Below are 17,491 nucleotides of genomic sequence, written 5' to 3' on the forward strand. Positions count from 1 at the left end.
GAGAAAATAGATGGAGTGTGTCCACAAAGTGCTGGCCTACCCACATTTAGCAGATTCTTTTCTTTTTTTTACCTTTCCGAAAAGTAAGGTTTTGTTTATGAAAGAACGATTGAATATAATAAAGCCTCAAGGCTGTTGCTTTCTCCAGACTGCCTTGCTCCACAGGTCAGTAATGCAAACAATCCCATTCCTCCCGCCTGAGAGCTGCACTGGCATGTAGAAATGGGATTATTATCTAAAATGGGCCCAGCAGGTGTTTCTGTGATGCAGTGTAATTTCAGGAGGGTGATAGTGTTTCGAGCTTAAATTCCCAGAGATGCTTTAAAAAAGAAACATCTAACAAATAAGTTAGGAAAATCTGCCACACCGGCTCATTAGCATTATCACCAGGCCTTATAGGGAAAACGACTGGAAACGACTTCCTGTGTTAGGGGCTAGCTGCTCGTCTGTCAGCTATCACAGTTTGAGGAGTTCATGGAGCTAAAGACAGGCGGTCAGGTAGCGCACACGGTGGCCTCAACTTTTCAAGCTCTTTTCTATCCAAATGTGTCCCTGGGGATAAGAGAGTGTGGCTCATCCCAGTTGCCAACCCCCCCCCCCCCCATCCACTCCTCACAAGGGACAGACATGCATAATTCAGGATTGTTATCCGTCTGCTGCTAACCTCCTTCTCCCCCACACACATGCACACAGATCTGCAATGAAACAGTCTGACTGCACATCAATGATTCACCAGACAGCACCCCCCACCCCCCATCCATCCCCCCCGCCCTTCTCCGTTGAGGGAATCGCGTGGAGCCGACAGGGACTCCACGAGCATGCAACTTCCTATAATTGGAATGAAAAAAGGGGTGAGTGAGGGAAATGCTGCATCAGGGATCTGGCGTAAAAGCAGCATAGGTGTTCAAACAGCCGTTCAGCAGTGTCAACCAGCAGATGGGCGACTGGGTGCGTAGCGTTAGCCCACTCGTTAGCCACCGGGACAGGAAGTGAGAAGGAGACGCGGCGCCGGGGGGCTTTTTCAAGAGGGAGAAACACTTCAGAGTTTTGGATCTGTGAAGAAGACAGATTTCTGATATGCAGCAGCTCTGGGATTGAAGACAGTTGCCTTAGCCGCAGTTTTAAAAATAATAAACCCCAAGGCTCCCTGCTGCGAGCATCCTTGTTTCCCCCAGCTTGCCCCTGCCTCTTTATCCTCCAAGTTTCTTTCTCACTACACTCACCTTTTTTTTCCTTTCTCAAACATCACAGGAACAAATCAGCCGACAAGCGATCGTACAAGTTTTCTCAAGCTTTCAAGAATTACCACCATTTCATCATGGATAATCACAGTTAATAACCCTTCTCATTAAGGAGACGAGAATCACGGGTCATTAATATTGTTAATATCTTCTCTCTTTCCTTCTCTTCTATCTCCCTTATTCCCCCACTCTGCGTGCCAGAGGGTGTGGAAACAAAAGGATGACTGAAAAAGAGCTTAGCGCGACAGTGATTAACCGATAGGGGTAGATGGACTGTGATGAATCAAAGTTATCTCTCAAATCTTAATAACTGGAATTAGCCCCTGATTAGATGAGCTTTGGCTACAGCAGGGAGTACTCTGCATTTTCACTTCAAAGAATCCAGCACATGTAAACCTGCTCCTGCTTATACTGCAGAGCACAAAAAAAATCACTGAGGCAAATAGGCCAATGGAATAAATTACAAATGGGGTCATAAGAGAGCAGAGGGAATGGAGAAAGATAACACAAACAACAATGTTACACCTGTTTTCCTCACAGGATTCCGTCATTGTCATGCCTTCTTTCCCGTTTATCTCTCTTTTTTCTCTTTTTCAAACATGCTCGGGGTCCGGTGGGAGGTGTCAGAGTCACTGTGACAGGGTCATAATGAGAGTGGCACTCTCCTTCATTTGCATATGTTTGCCATTGTCACAGCGGTCAAAGAATGTCATGTTGAGATTCCTGCATGCTTAAGTAATGGCATTTTGTCCCCACGAGGAACTCTGGACCCCGTATTATAATCCCAGCATGGGAGAAGGGGAAAAAAGACTTGAATTTACATGACAATCAGCTGATTCTAAAACAAATGTTGCCATTTCTTATCCCTTGTAGAATTTCAAAGGGCTGATCAGTAGTCAGAAGAGGGGTTTCGCTGACATGACGACGCTGTGGAATTGATCTACGCGTTTATATGACCAGAATGACAGAACAACCCACTGTTCGGTTATCAGTTTTCATTTTATCCCGGTCTTTATCTTAGTGATCAATAGCAATCTCGAAGAAGTGGTGGATTTCTAATATAATATATGTCAATAGCAGTTTTGTTGACACAACTTTGGAAGAAGGAAAGTAGATGAAAAGTTATCAGTGGTGCTTTTTTGATGGGGTTAAAGCAGCACAGTGTCTGTTCCCGCTAATACATGAGTCTAAACACCAAACCGGATGCATCCTACAAGTTAATCCAAATTCTGACACCCAGTCTGGAGTAATTAGTCCCAGATGTAAATATCTGTTATGCAACAAAAGCGGCAACAACACTGAAACAGACAATTATCTCCTCTTATGGTGTTGGCAAAATGCTACGAGTCTAACCATGTGTAACTGATGGCTTTTTCACGGAGACCTCCAGGCTTATTTGGATGTGTTTTTGCTTGTTTATTTATTTATCTGCATTTTTACCATGCAGTGCCTGCGCTCACAGGGAGCTGGGGCTGAGACAGACAGGTTCATTACATGTCACCGGAGTTCAAAGTGATCCTCTGTCTGCTCTGTTTATTAAGTGGCGCTCAGGCGTCTCTGAGGTATAGTAACACTCGCAATCGCACCGCTAAGAGCAGTCCCATCTTGTCGCGGGGGCTCTGTGTGCGGCGCCTCCGCTGCAACGTAATGAAGAAATCAGCAAGGGATTGAGGGAAATGAACTCTCTTTCTAATACCTCCATCCAAGGCCGCGGAGCAAATAAGTGCTCCCAATAACCAGGAAAAATCAGGTTAGAGGGGATGAAACATATGTGACATGTGAAAACGATTAAGCCTCTCGGAGAGCAAAAAAAAAGTGCTCTCAAACATGCTCCAAATCTAAATTGACTCGGACGCGGAGCGAAGACACCGAGTGTTTATTTCCATGAATTGATCTTTCCACAAATGAGGTGGAAAAATGGAAAGACGGGAGTTTGCAAAGGAGGAAATGTGAGACAAAACAATAACCCTCTCCCCAGCTTATTTGAAATCGTAAACCTTCTGTAGTGGTGGGGGACATGGTGGGGGGGTGTGAATCTGCATCACATTGGGCTGCTTCTCCACATCTCCCCTCTCTCTCGACGTGGTGCTGTAATTGGTTGGCTTGGGGGAGGGGAGCAGCCGCTGCACCAAATATGTGCCTCATCATGAGAAACTCAGCTGAAGGTGTTTTGTGTTGTTGTTGTTTACCTGTTCGGAGTTTCTCTCTTTTCCTGGCTCACCTTCGGATTCTCTGTGTGGCATGTGGTTGTAATTAACACATGCTGCAGCCTCTGGTGAGTGTTAACAGAGAGACTTGGAGTAAGATCATGTGGCTCGCCTAATTAAAATGGACCCGGCTAGACAGCCTTTATTTATGCGCCTTCAAGACAAAATGAATGCCAGTTGCCTGTGGAAATCATCTCAGGCCGTCTTTTCTCGCCTGCCTGCCTGAGTGTCTGTGTGCGGGGCACAATTAACCGAGCATCAGCAGCAGAGCAGGGGACAACAAGAAGCTTTTCATGCAGCTGGCTGAAAACCACTCAGTGTTTCGCTTGTGTTGCATCAACTGATTGCCGTACGCTGGCCTCGGCTCAGCTGCGTTACGCTCTTCACCAAAACTTCTGCTGTGACGGCCCAGCGGAATTTGTCACAAGTTTGCCACCATCACTGTCAGGAGGTCATTAAAACCAAATGAGCATTCTTCTAGAGAGGAACACTCAGCGCACGAGGCTGTGGAGGACTATTTTCGTGTACTGAAAAGCTTAAGATTCGCTTAAGAAAAATGTTATGTCATTTGTAGTCTGACAAAGCAAGGAGCTTGTGTACATTTCCCGTGAAGGAAAGAGACAGCGGTGCTTCATGTTAAGTCAACATTAAACTATGCATGCTGTTTGGATTATGCAAAAAAACACTGCAGAGCTGTTCATAAATCTCTTTGAATTGCTTAGTGTATAGAAGCAGGAGGAACTTTCCTTGCTAGAGACTATTAGTGTCATACAGTAGGGACCATGTAAAGTAGGGAGGCCTTGGCTGAAAAATGATGAAGGCTGCGTGCGACTGAGCTGAAGCCATAAAGCTGCCCACTCCATCACGGCACAGATCGCTGAGATTGATCAGCCCGCTCCCATTTGAGTGATTTCCCTCCGGATTCAATGCAACGCAATTAGTCGCCCGCTGTATTTTGCCTTTGCGCTGCTCTCTGACCCTCCGTCACACGTGTGAGTCAGTGCAGCACTCTGCCGATATGAGTTCTTCCTAACAGCTCCTGTATTTGCACAGCCCGTCTCCTCTTGGCCTCTCAACGCCGTCCCTCGCAGCGCTGCTAAAGAGGATCACGGATTGCTGGCAAGCGGCCAAGGCGTACCTGCTGAGACGGAATGTAGCCTTGACCACGTACACTGTGGCTAACACCGGTGGAAATCCCTGTCTCTCTGAAGCACTGTATGCTGGGAGTTTCTCTCAGACTGCCAGCCTCAGCAGTGGGCATTGCCACAAGGCCTTCCTGACCTCTTTGGCTCTTGATGCTGACTGTAAAAACAAAAACTCCGCTCCAAAAGTGATCTCCTTAAGTACGGGTGTCCAATCCAATTTTACACAAGGAGAGTGCTTAAGATTAGAGATAGTGTTTTTTATTGTGCTCTTCAGTAATAGGAGTAGAAAGGGTGAAAGGAGAGATGGAGGGAGGAGGGAGGGAAAGAGGAATGGAGAGGACGGCAGATCGATAAAAGCCGCTCTCTCTGGTTGCCTTTATTTTTCGTGTCCGTGGAGACGATGTTTAGGCGGCTGGTGGCAGCAGGCCATGTAAGGGGGGGGGGGGGGGGGGGCATTAAAGTGCCGCAAAGGGACCTGCTCTTTCCCTATAAACAGGTGGAGAAACACTCGCCAGCATCCCAATTGAACACAGACTCGTAGCGCCGGTTCGTAGCTGTAATGAACAGCAATCAGTTTCAGTGGAATGAGATGTGCTGTGTACCTGACCGGTTTGTCATGGAGGGGCTTTTCATTAGGCGCCATGGATTATCTTGACGACGGCACGTCAGCACTGGCAGAAAGGGCGCCCGCCCCCCCCCGATTTGCTCTGGCCTTTTTTCTTCTCCCAGTTCACATCCAGTTGAATAACTCGTTTGTCACATACATCAGACGAAGGCGAAGATCATACGAGAGCCAGTGTTACTTTGTGTTCCACTAATGAGGCCTGTACTCTCCGCCTCCTTGCCTTTGCCTTGCTGCTTTTTGAAACAGCAACGACATGGTGCTACAAGGCTTAAGTAGTTTTTTCTTTCTCCAGTACTGAACTGCAGGCTGTTATCCTGTTTGTATGTGACTTGGCTCTGGCGCAGTCCTTTGCACTTGTTTAAGGCTCAAATCGCAACAGACCTGACACAGATACACTGGCCTGTATGCCCTGTGAGCATTACCATTCAGATTGTGACTAACCGCCGGCACGGAGGGAACACTAGAAGGCAGACAATGATTTAACAAGTGTAGTAGAACCCGTCATGACCATTGCAGAACCGAGGCATGAACAATAAAGCGTCCAGTACTGCAAGCAATGAAAGTCAGCTACATCAGAGAATATCCCTAAGCCAAGAAACTGCCAAATAAATAGCTGAAGATTGAGCAAGAAGGAAATTGAAAGCAGAAGCTCTCTCACAACTTGCTCATCAGAAAAAGTCGAAAGTATAAGACATCCGAAAACAAAACCGCTGATCCAATACATTCTCACAAAGTGTCTCACATTAGTGTACTGGTTTCATCATATGACATTCACTTCAAAGATGGTTTTCTAGCTCTTTGTAAACATGATTCCAACTATATCTATGATATTATCTTTCTGGATGGACATGGAACACCTGTAGTTGTAATTAGTTGTAACTTGTTACATCAATAGAAATGGGCGAATTTGGTCTACCGATAAATTGTTGCGTTTACTCAAATGCTAGATTTGACTTATAATGAAATCTTTAGTTATAGGCGACAAAAGCAACTTTCTCAGAATTCTGACTTGAATCTCAGTACCCCTAAATAAATACATTTTGGTCAGTTCTCAAAAAGAAGATGGTGCCCTAATCTTCTTCCGTAGCTAAGTCTAATTTTAGTCAAAAAAACGTCAAATTCTGACTTCTAATGGTAACCACTGCACAACTGTTTATAATAGTATAAGACTGACTTTTTATCCTCTGTCTTAACAATTGTGAGGCATACCTTAGGAAAACACAGTTCCCATCACAAAGTAATCTGGCAGAAATGTATGGATGCATGGAATTGATGGTCCTACGCACTTTGTTGCAGGATGACACAGCAATGCCTCGCGGCTGAAGTTGAGACAGGTTAAACCTTCTTGCAGCGTGACCCTGCGTCATGTTGCCGGAGGCCCTCTGCTCCTCCTAATGAGGAATCTGTGTTCTTTGACGGTCTGAGGTGCCACCATTTCCCAAATGAAATCAGAAAAACCCGGGCTAGCATAATGAGATATCTCAAAACACAGGATAACGGTTTATCCTGAATTCTGATGTTTGTTTTTCCCCGATCATTACTTGGGTGTTAGTGCAAACACTCCTTGGCAAATCTTTAAAAAACACCAATCAGGGGGCAGCGATCTGACAGTGACTTACTAAAAAGACATAACTGAAGCTTTGATCTCCTTAATGACATGAGCCGTGTTTGATGTGCAGTGGAGCATAGCATCTCCCTGTTATCCAGGCTGCTGAGCTGTTTGTCTCCGCTGGACTGCTGAGCGCCGACGTGTTGACGGGTGTAGCTCCGGCTGGTTAAAAGCAGGACACAGGATCTGGTTGGACTTTTTTCAGCTGTCATACCAGGAGGTGGATCTTTTTTTAGGTAACCAGCCCCATTCTCCTTTTGAAATGGGCGCTTAGAAGTTGAAAATTGCCAACATCAAGAGCTTCCTTGAATTAGGATGCCCCGCAATGCAAGTGTGTTATATAATACCATGACTGGAGGGAGAGGGAAAGTAGAGCACAGGGGTAGAGATTAAAAAAGTTTCTGCATAAAAAGAGAAGGGGGGGTGAGCATGAAAAGGAATGCAGGGAGGAGGGATTGAGGGAGAGACAGAGGAGATAGAAATACAGTGTAATAAAAAAGAGAAGGGAGGGGCGGGGGGGATTAGGTCAGGCAGGAGCGAGGGTCCACTCCAAGCAGCCTTGAGGCCCCGCAGGCTACAAGAAGCTGGTCAATCCCTCTCCTCTCTCAAGGCTTCTCCATTTTTTCATTTAGATAATGGAGCCTTTCCTTAATTGGCAGAGCACAGTTTAGGCCGAGGTTTGTTTGCCAACACGTCAGCGGAGAATTATTTCCACTACATTCACAGCATAGTGTTGCACAGCTCTCTCATTAAAAAATCCCTGCCCAGAGAAGTGCTTTCTGTGGAAGTGTGCAGAAAGAGGCCAAACACCACGGCAAGCAAAAAAAAAAAAAGAAGGAATTTAACGCATTTATCTCCTATCTCACCATCCCCAGCCCGCTTGTAAAGGAAGAGACAGAAACTTCTCTATCTGTTTACTGTTATTGTTTTTCTCCAATCATAAAAACCTTACTCCTGGCTGCTATGGTGTGCCTGTTTCCACTCCTTCTCTCTTATCGAAAGAGTTATGCATTGAGTTCGCATGATCTGTATCTTTAAATTTGATTGAGGGTATTTGCAGGGGGTGTTATTGGATTCCAGTGTTATTGTCTCACCTTTTCCCTCCGTGTTTTTAATGTTGGGATGGATATCCGCTCCGGCAGCACTGATCTCACTGTTCTGCTCATTAGTCTGGAGTCGCAGAGCCTATAGTGCTTCGTCGCAACAATAAGACATGCACTTCTGTAGTCCAGCTATTACCCAGTTTAACAATGTGCACCAGCCAGAAAAGTCCATTATTTCTGCAGCTCATCATCTCAAGCATCTGCACGAGACAAAGGGTCTGTGGAAGTGGTTCATTGCAAAGGGCCATCTATCACTTGAGTCAGGAGGAAAGACTTAAAAACATATGTGCTGCAGATACTCCACAGTGAGTGTTCTGGAAGCATATGGAAAGAAAGAGAGTTATAGGAATAATAACGGGGCTTATTCTCAAACTGAAATGTGTCTCCAATGAAATATACACTTTTTCTTTTCTGGCTTTGCTGGTTTTAGACATAATTTGATGCTGCCAAAATGGCATGTTTGTACAGCTAGTTAAGAATCTTGGGTGCTATTGTTTCAGTGTCCTCATTGTATTGGAGGTCATTTACAGTATCTTCTGCTTCTACTTTGACATGTTTCCATGCTTTAATGTTCATACTATCTGTGCTGCGGCAGCACTTTTCACCCTCTGTCTGATACCAGAGCCCAGTCTTCTCTGATTGGTTAGTTGGCCGGCTCTGTTGTGATTGGTCAGCTGACTAGAGATATGTTAGAAATGTCCCTCCCTTAGCATAATCACGTAGAATGTGCTGGAGCACTAGCCGATAGAAGCGCGAGTGTTACATAATGATAGTGATTATGTTATGGAAGTGAACAAAAGGGGGATAGAGGCATTTCAGGCAGGGGGGAGGGGGGGGTGTTTGAGAGAGAAACTCCCTTTCACCTTTGGGGACTTTGCAGAGCATTTACATGGACAAAAACCTAAATAACACACTACAGGAAAGGGAAAAGCCAGAAAGATAAAATAGGGCCTTTTTAAAACCTGTTAGAAAAGGTTCTGAATAATACTCTGATTAAGACGAGAGAGTGAAATGGGAAATCCTCATAAAGTGAGACACAGGTTAATGTTTAAAGTAGGAGCTCGGAGAGGGAGCAGCTGCTAGCTTAACAGACCTGTCATCGGAATCAAAGGCCCTAATCAAAATTGTATCAATTAATTGATCTTTCCTCTTGTGCTTTGCCACGAGTGCAATTGAGATTCCCCCCGACTCTTGCCCCTCCAACAGCGAGCCATGCTCTACAACATAAACTGTGTTCATTAGCAATGATCAAGGAATCCTCTAATGTGAGCTGAGATGTGATATGATGGCTGTTTCCCCCTGACTTAGTTAGTTTGCAGGACAGCTCTCCTCGGTTGCCTTCTGAACTGTGGGGAACTGGCACGCCTTTCATGCTGCTCGTACGAGTGCAACAATGTACTTTAACTTTCATCTGGGGCCCAGTTCTAACGCTTGCCTCCTGTTGTGTGTTTCTGCAGGGTAACCAAGAGGCCACTAATCCCCCAGAAGCGATGGCCCAGCCGTACACCCCAGCCCAGTACCCCCCACCCCCACAGAATGGCATCCCCGCAGAGTTCGCAGCACCGCACCCACTTCCAACGCAGGACTACAGCGGGCAGAGCCGGGTCCCTGAACACGCCATGACCCTGTACACGCCCACACAGACGCACAGCGAGCCGGCCGGCACTGACAACAGCACGCCCGCCATCACCGCCACCACGACCGCACCGGTCAGTGTCCTTCATCATCTGCAAACACTGTTCTCAACACGCTGTCAGCAAGTAAACTATACTATTATCACTTCTTTACCTTTTTTTTTCTTATATCCTAATGATGCCTGGATGAAAAGTATACTGTATATTTGTATGTGTTGTTTCATATCAATTTAGAATGTGTGATTCTGACGTTTTCCCCCTTAACAAAATGAAGAAGATTGGTAGATTTGATCTCACACAGGTTTAATTGAGAGCCTATGGAAGTAAATCGGTGCCATCTGATTCTTTGGTGCTAGAATTCCCAGCAACGAATAATTATGCATTGAATTTATTTTTCCGAATGTAATGTAATTGTTCAAAATATTCTTTTTTTTTTCAATGTTCCCAACTTCAGAATTAAAACTTTTCACTTAAAAAATACAATATACATATTCATGTTGATAGACCAAATCTGGCTGCATAAATATGATGTATAAAACTGAATTCTAGATCAACTCTTCTACTGTATGTGCCATTGTGTGTTTGCTTTTTTCAAAGATTTAGTAAAAGACAACCACCAAACAGACAAACACAGTGGCAAATATAAGAATGGATATACTCTCTTAAGCACCATCATTCAACCAGGTTTCAATGTTTTTAGCTCACTGCCTTCCCACATCGAGGTGATGATACCAAAGGAGGGTATGAGCGTAGCTTGACTTGATATGGAATCGATTGCTTTTCCTTGGGTTCCTTGAAGGTTTCAAACCTAAATGTATATATTGAATTATTGCAACTTTGAAACTTCGAATTTGAGAAACTTGAATCTATATGTTACATTTTTTTAAAGGTTTAAAATGTTTATTCAGAACTGGGAGAAAAAAAGAAAAATAATGTGATCTATTCATTTTCCAGGCTGAAGTACAGATACATCATTTTAATGCATAATTATTTGATGCTAAAAATTCAATGGCTTTTTATTTTCAAATTCAGATGGAACAGATTTACTTACATAATAATCGTATTATTCCCAGTACTTGTTTCTTCCCCCTGACTGTGGTTTCACTGAGGAAGTTAGCTATTTTTGCTAATATTCATTCAGTCTTTCCGCCTTCTGCCATGGCCTAAAGCCTGAAAGCTTCAGCACCTGCCTTCTTCCTGTTTCACGCTGTGAAGAAACTCTCTGTCTTTTACAGAAGCAAAAACAATCTACACAATTGCCATGAATCCAACTCAGTTATACACAACTTTAAAAAGCACTTTGGAAGATAAATATCCTGCCATCAGTTTAATATTAAAAGAATTAGGCCTAAACATTCCCACAGAATTAAAATGGTAATGAACTAAGAATAATTACACCTTTAATTATGCTCTGCATAAATCATAATATCACACAATTAAATACGATTTTAATCAAGGTATGTCAAAGGAGAATTCAAGCGACGATCATTTGTCTTCATTTGCAAATACGGTCCTTCTGTTTTCACTATACAATATTCAAATGTGTAATTCTGCTCCATTAGGTTTATACAGAGTTGCTTTGAGAAACTTTTATTTCAGTTGACAATGTTATCATTCTCTGCATCACAATCGCAACAAAAATGACTTTCTTAATAAAAAGTGAGTGTAAAAGTTATACTGAGTCTAACAGTACTAATCATCCAGAAGCAGCAGAAGACTTTGATGTCATGGCAGCGCTTTGTGCTTGGCGTGGGAGGTGAATTTGGTTGAAAATATGCTCATAAAATGAAAGTGCATTTCTGAAGAGCCATTTGGGGCTCCCTTAAAAAACATGTAAGCCCTGCGCTGTTTTATTTATTTGCGTGAAAGGAGATGTGACTTGCTGTAGACATGAATGATTCAGGATCTGCGAAAGGAGGGCACGCCCTTCCCTCCTGATCTTTTCGGGCAGTAAAAGAGAGACACACTCTCTCTCCAACAGCCAAAACTAAATTACCGTTGAGTCAAATCCGCTAATTTATTTGTGCCAGCGTCCAAAAGAGACGTTCCTTTAAACAGAATCCTGCGTAACTGTGCCAGGACCCGATTATACTCTCTCATGTATTTGTATCCCCCCCCCCCCCCCCACTATAAGATATGTTTAAAGTATTGGCACTCCGAGTGGAAAACAAACCCCTGGCGATGCTGCATGTGGAGATACACAGCCTGGGACTGAGTGGAATTCTAAACGATATATTATTCATTAAATTCTTGTGTACTGATACTCCGATATGAAATACCTTGACCTGAGATTTACCTTCACAAGAGTCAGGTGTAGATAAAAGGCAGGGCGACTCAGCTCCTAACTTTCGAGACGTGTCTTGAAAGATGGATAATGCTCACTGAGATGAAGGGAAAAAAAATAAGACCTTCAGGCCTCTCCTTTAGCGTGAAAACACCTGCTGGGAGGGGTCACGGTGAGGCCACATCCCCCTCAGAGGGATCTGGGTCACTCATAAAGAGCATTGTTAATAACTCCATTTTTCCCGGGCCTCCCCACTGGGGGACATTTGGTGGCAGGAAAGTGCTTATACGGCAGAAATGGAGCCGTGGCGCATTATCGCCGGCCGGTAATGTAGCAATGTTTGATTTGAAGATTTGTGTGACGCTCTCCAACTGCTCCGTGGTTACGCGGCGCACTTTACAGTAATGGCTGACACACACGAGGGTTTAAAGCGTCCCCCCCCCTCCCACCTCTCTCACTGTCTCCTCTCTCTCTCCATTTGATTTCATTTCATCTGTGCCCCCGCTGTGAAGAAAGCCCAGAGATGGTGGCCATGGAGAGATGAGAGCTCGCCTTACTTCTTCCTTCATGCTCACCCCCCACATCCCCTCGCCGTGCCCGCTTTCCCCCTACCCTCCTCACACTCCGTGCTCTCCCCACTTCCACCCATCTTTTTTGTCAGGGAGGACAGAGGGATGAGATTAGTGGGGTGTAAACAGAGAGTCTAATCCTCGGGGACCGCTGGTGTAGTGTCGCCCACCGCTGAGTTCCCCAGCTTTAATGACAGACCCAGCCTGTTTGCTCTGGGTGCCACAGACGGGCCCGGGTGCCTTTGATTAGGGCACCCTGCAGGAACACAGATTGAGGGAGCAGATCAGCTACTCACTGCATTCCCCCCCGTCCCCCCCTCCTCCCTAGGCTCGACTCTGCTGCGCTCAGCTCCTCTTCCCCACGAAGACGCTTTACTCTGCACATCTTCTCGACTTAAAGACTTAAAAAGAGTCAAGAGAGAGTGAGAATGCAGTGAAACGTATGGATTCTGTGTGAATTCCCCGCAGAGCACGGAAAGTGTGTTTTAATGAGGCGGGGTGACTCTCTGTTTTCTGCCTTGTGACTACCAGTCTCACACGTCCACACTGGGGAGGAGGCGCTGTCCAGAGCCAGACCTCTGGGATCCCCGATCTGTGACATTTTCAAACAAGCTGACTTGAAAGCGGGACGACTTGAGGAAGAGAGGCAGCCCCCAACTTTTTCTCTCCAAATCCTAAGAGATGAGGGGAGCAGAGGGCTGCCAGGGAGCTCTGCTGAACAAAAAAAAAACTGAGCTCGTTATCTGGCTCAGTTCAAATAGTCTGAGGTTTGGTTGGATTTCATGAGTAATCATTCTCTTTTCAGATAACAAATTAAGGCAGTGGCGTTAGGGCAGCACTCAATTCCAGATTTTTCACAGCCCGTGTCAGACGCGTGAAGACTTTCCAAAGGGTATTCTGGGGGACTGTGATAACACACACACATACCAATACACAAGGGCGAGCACATGCAAACATTTCATACATCCACGCACGCACCCTCTCATCTGTCGGGAGCAGTGTTTAGGGGATTGAGACTCCGCCGGGTGTAGCTTTCAGAGGCGGTGCTGATGGCAGCATGTAGGCCACCATTAAGAAGGGGATGACTCGGTTATCTTCAAGTGAGAGGAACCGCTGATTTTACACCACTGTGCATTCCCATTTCACAGATATTATCAGTGCTCCTCCACATAAAAAACTCCTGGATAATTTGAAGGATAAGGCCGTTTCTATTTATATCTTTGTATTTATCCTTGAATAGGCCAATGTAACAAGTTAAGTCCTTTCTTAACAATTCTATAACCTGACTGTGCCTCTAAATCTTCAAAACAGCTGACATGTAGCTTCATTTTCAAGTGCATTTGAGCTGCTGCAAACATTTCAAATGTTTGATATTAAACCAATAAGTGCCAGAATTGGTCGTGATGACGAATGTCAGTTTAGATGGTTTAAATAAGATAAAACCAGATTAAACTTGTACGCCCTACCACCAATACTGATAATAGAGCGTTCTTGAGGACTAGTTTCTGTTGCGGATGAATCCACTTTTGGTGCTGGGGTAGAGAGTATTTGTAGCAGCAGGACAGTGTTTGTGGGATTGTGTCTAAATCCACATTGTGTAATAAAGGAACATGTCAAACAGTGCAACAGTATTGCTCATTGATGAGTTTTTAATATGTTTTGGACAACAATGGAGCCTTTATGGCAGAGAGAAGGATGAAGATAAACAGATAATAGTTGTCAGTAGATAAAAAAATCACTGTTTGTTTGGTCTTTGGAAGAATCTGTCAACTATAAAAGGTTTATATAAGTGAGTATTTAGTGTTAGATTATGTCAGTTTAGCATCACACTTATATTCTGTCGGCTTATACTTACAGTAATATTAGCCTACAGAACAGTACAGCTTACACAGAATAAATAAAATGTGATCCTTGTAATGTAATAGTAATCTGATTACGTCATCTTTTTTTAATATTACTGTTAGGGAATACAGCTTTTTTTCCTGATTCGTAATCCCGTAAAATGTTACTCCCCAAACCTGACACTACGAGACCCAGAAGCCTCAGCTATCATTATTTAAAGAGCCAGACATGTATGGTTTCACTTGAACTGAACCAATGCTCTGTTTTAATCTAATAATCAAAAGTTGTATAATAGAGAAGCTTACATTTTTTTGTTGATACATTAAATTGGATAGTTTCATGTCTATCTTAACATTATTGGCGCTACACCTGTCAATCACCTTAAAGTGTGTACGCAGACACTGTTACAGTTGAGTACTGTCGCCTGAACGCCCAAAATAACTCGCTATTTTCATATAAATCATTGGGAGGAGGTGGGGGTGGCCCCTCCACTCCACTCCACACACCCTGCACTCTCAGGTGATGGAGAGGATGTGCAGCTTCCTGAGAAAAAGAAAACAAACAGTGGAGGAACGGGAGGGGGGAAATAATGAATTTAAGCTTGGGCATTATAATTCTTGTGAGAGAGGACTCAGTATCCCCCCCTATTTAATCGGATGTAATCTACCTGCCTGCCAGCATTCCAATCAGATAGTTTCAATTATGCTCTTGTAATGCCACTCTGTGAGGAGGGGGAAAGTGCTGAGCAGAGCACTTTGCAGGCGATTTGCAAATAACAGCAAGGGAGTCTTTTAGAGAAATGACTGAACAGGAAGCCGGAGAGTTGCTGGAGTTGACAGCTCTCTCACTGGTTCGCTGGCTTTGGCGGTGACGGAATGTTTTGCATCCCACCTCCTCCTCCTCCTCTTCCTCCCCGTGACAGCAGCTGTCGGGACAGTAAAGTGCCACTGAAGGTGGCCTCCTATGGTAATACGAAGGTAATTATTTTCCGCTGCAAAACCACCATTTCCCAACCAGGCAGGCATTTGGAGCCCCGGGAGCGGAGGCAACATCCCGGATCCCGGTGACACTCCAAGTTATTGAGTTAGTAGCATGCAGTCTGGGGTTGCTGTGGAGTCAGCGTTGCCGTATTTGTGTTCTCCGTATGTGTACTTGCCCCCGATGTCAGCGTGCTGCCGGCCTGTCTGAGCGCCGAGTGAAAGTTAATCTGGATGTTTGCAAACACGCGACTGCGCTCGCCTGGATAAAAAGCCAGACAGACAGAGCTGGAGGACAGCGGTGCTCAGTAGTCTGGCAACATACGCTAAAGGTCGATAGTGTCATGTGTGACCGATGAAACAGATTGACCCGCGGGCCTCTGGTACCTTGTCACCCTCCACAGTCCCAGCATCTGTCTGCAATGTGTCACCCCGGGGCCCAACATGGCTACTCAGGCTATTAACCTCCAGCGCGGGAGGACACGGCAGAGTTAAGACCCCTCCGCCGCCTCTCTCTGTCACAAATCCACTCCTTACCGTCCGCACATTCCCTGGCCCCCCGTGTCCTTCGCTATTTGTTACCCTTTTGGTCCGGAAGCCACGAAAGCCAGAGCAGGACTCAGGAAGCTGCCGCCAACCTGCCGCCAACCTGCCACCAACCTGCCCTACCTGGATGGTTGCAGGGGAGACAAAGTGGGACCTTGAATCAAACAACTGTCACTGTTAACAATGTATGTCACCGTCTCCGAATGGGCCATAAAAACCAAATAAATGACGGCCATTACAGTGGAGATTGTGATTATGATAATGAGAATAATAAAGGCGATCATCATTACGATCATGATGATAATGATAATACTGTGATGATGAATTATAATGAATAAATCCCTACCCCATTTCCTAAATGGTGGGAAATGTATCACTAAGAGTGGCCCGCAGCCGTGTGACAGCCTCCGAGCAGGGTGAGGGTTATCACCGTGTGTGCGAGTGTGTCATCTGAACCGTTTGTACTCTGGCAACAACCTACTCCCTTTTCACGTCTGTATCTCAGTACAAGCTTGTGTATGTGACTCCCCAGCCAGTGTATAGTGTGTTTGCCATGCTCAGAGAGCTCTTCCCAGGAGACATAGCAGTTTACATATCACATTCAAACAGCTTTTGTGCTCAATATCTGCCTCTTCCCCTCTCGCGTTTCTCATGCCCTCCCCTCTTTCTCTCTGCATTTCTTTATTTAGTCCCCTTTCCCAGGCACTGCCACTAAATCAGGGTTCATTTTTGTTCATTTTAATCACCCGCTCGCTGTTGCAGAATGCAGACGGTTCCCGCAGGAAACACCACGGCACTGGCTGTTTGTTCGAATGCTAAAAACAAACCTTATGTTTTCTTGATGAGTGACCTCTTGTGGTCATGGAAGTAATTACTATCCGCTCTCAGAGGCAAAGGTGTGATGCTGTCATAGATTTGCTAATTAGGCAGTTGGTTCTGTGGGACCTGAAATCACTTTGTTGCGGTTCTCACAAACAGCCAACGTTTAAAACCTGTTTAGCCCGAGCCTGTTTTTCAGGCCTCAGGCATCTGACATTCCCAGAACAAATAAATGATCTTTTTTGTCAAAGCAATGATAAACCTGTGAGTTGGATGTAGAAAAGTCAGAATCAATATAGATTTTTTTTAATTTTAAAGTAAATTCAGATTGAACATAACAAAACAAAAATGGAAAAAAATGGAATGATGGATTATCAGTAATCATTTGAAAGTGACACAGACACATTGGATTAACCTTCCGCAGTGTTGTTATCGTTTTAATGCCATTGAACACAACTTTTGATCAGAACAACAGCAAAGGTAAGAAAATGTCCCGTGTTTCCTCCGTGAATGTACGTGTTTTGCAATGTTTGTCGCGAGTTCTGATCGCGAGTGATGATACTTATATTTCTGGAATCTGTGGAATCTCAGTTTGCTAATCCATATCTTGTTTGTGCAGATTTGATAAGTAATAAGGGTATTTTACCTTGAGTTCTGTGCTAATTCTTTTTGCTCTGGGCTAATTCTGAGCCTTTGTTATTACCCTTTTGTTTCGTTTAGCTAAAAATGGGTAATATTGTCTGATAGCTGAGTTTCTTCCCGTTAAGTGGGTATGACATATTCATAGTTTATTAAATGTTAAGAAGCCCTCAGACGCTGTTTCTTGCAAGATGTTGCATTTTGCCCCCGCCCTCGGGGCTATGGGGTTTAACTGGCCGTGACAGGCTCTC

At 44.7% G+C, this 17,491-nt stretch overlaps 1 protein-coding gene across 8 annotated transcripts in view; it reads left to right on the forward strand.

Annotated features, from left to right (window-relative positions):
- LOC307017094 (RNA binding protein fox-1 homolog 3-like) overlaps positions 1-17,491 on the forward strand; it is a 263,790-nt gene that overhangs the window by 208,563 nt on the left and 37,736 nt on the right. For 6 of the 8 annotated variants that reach the window (XM_079646556.1, XM_079646552.1, XM_079646555.1 and 3 more), the window contains one exon: positions 9,388-9,690. In XM_079646556.1, coding sequence (XP_079502682.1) covers positions 9,388-9,690 — 303 coding nt within the window. The remainder of the gene's footprint in view (positions 1-9,387; positions 9,691-17,491) is intronic. The other 2 variants (XM_079646557.1, XM_079646554.1) reach the window with 1 other exon arrangement.

Source organism: Notothenia rossii (assembly GCF_949606895.1).
Source record: "Notothenia rossii genome assembly, chromosome: 8".
In the NCBI taxonomy this organism is placed as follows: domain Eukaryota; kingdom Metazoa; phylum Chordata; class Actinopteri; order Perciformes; family Nototheniidae; genus Notothenia; species Notothenia rossii.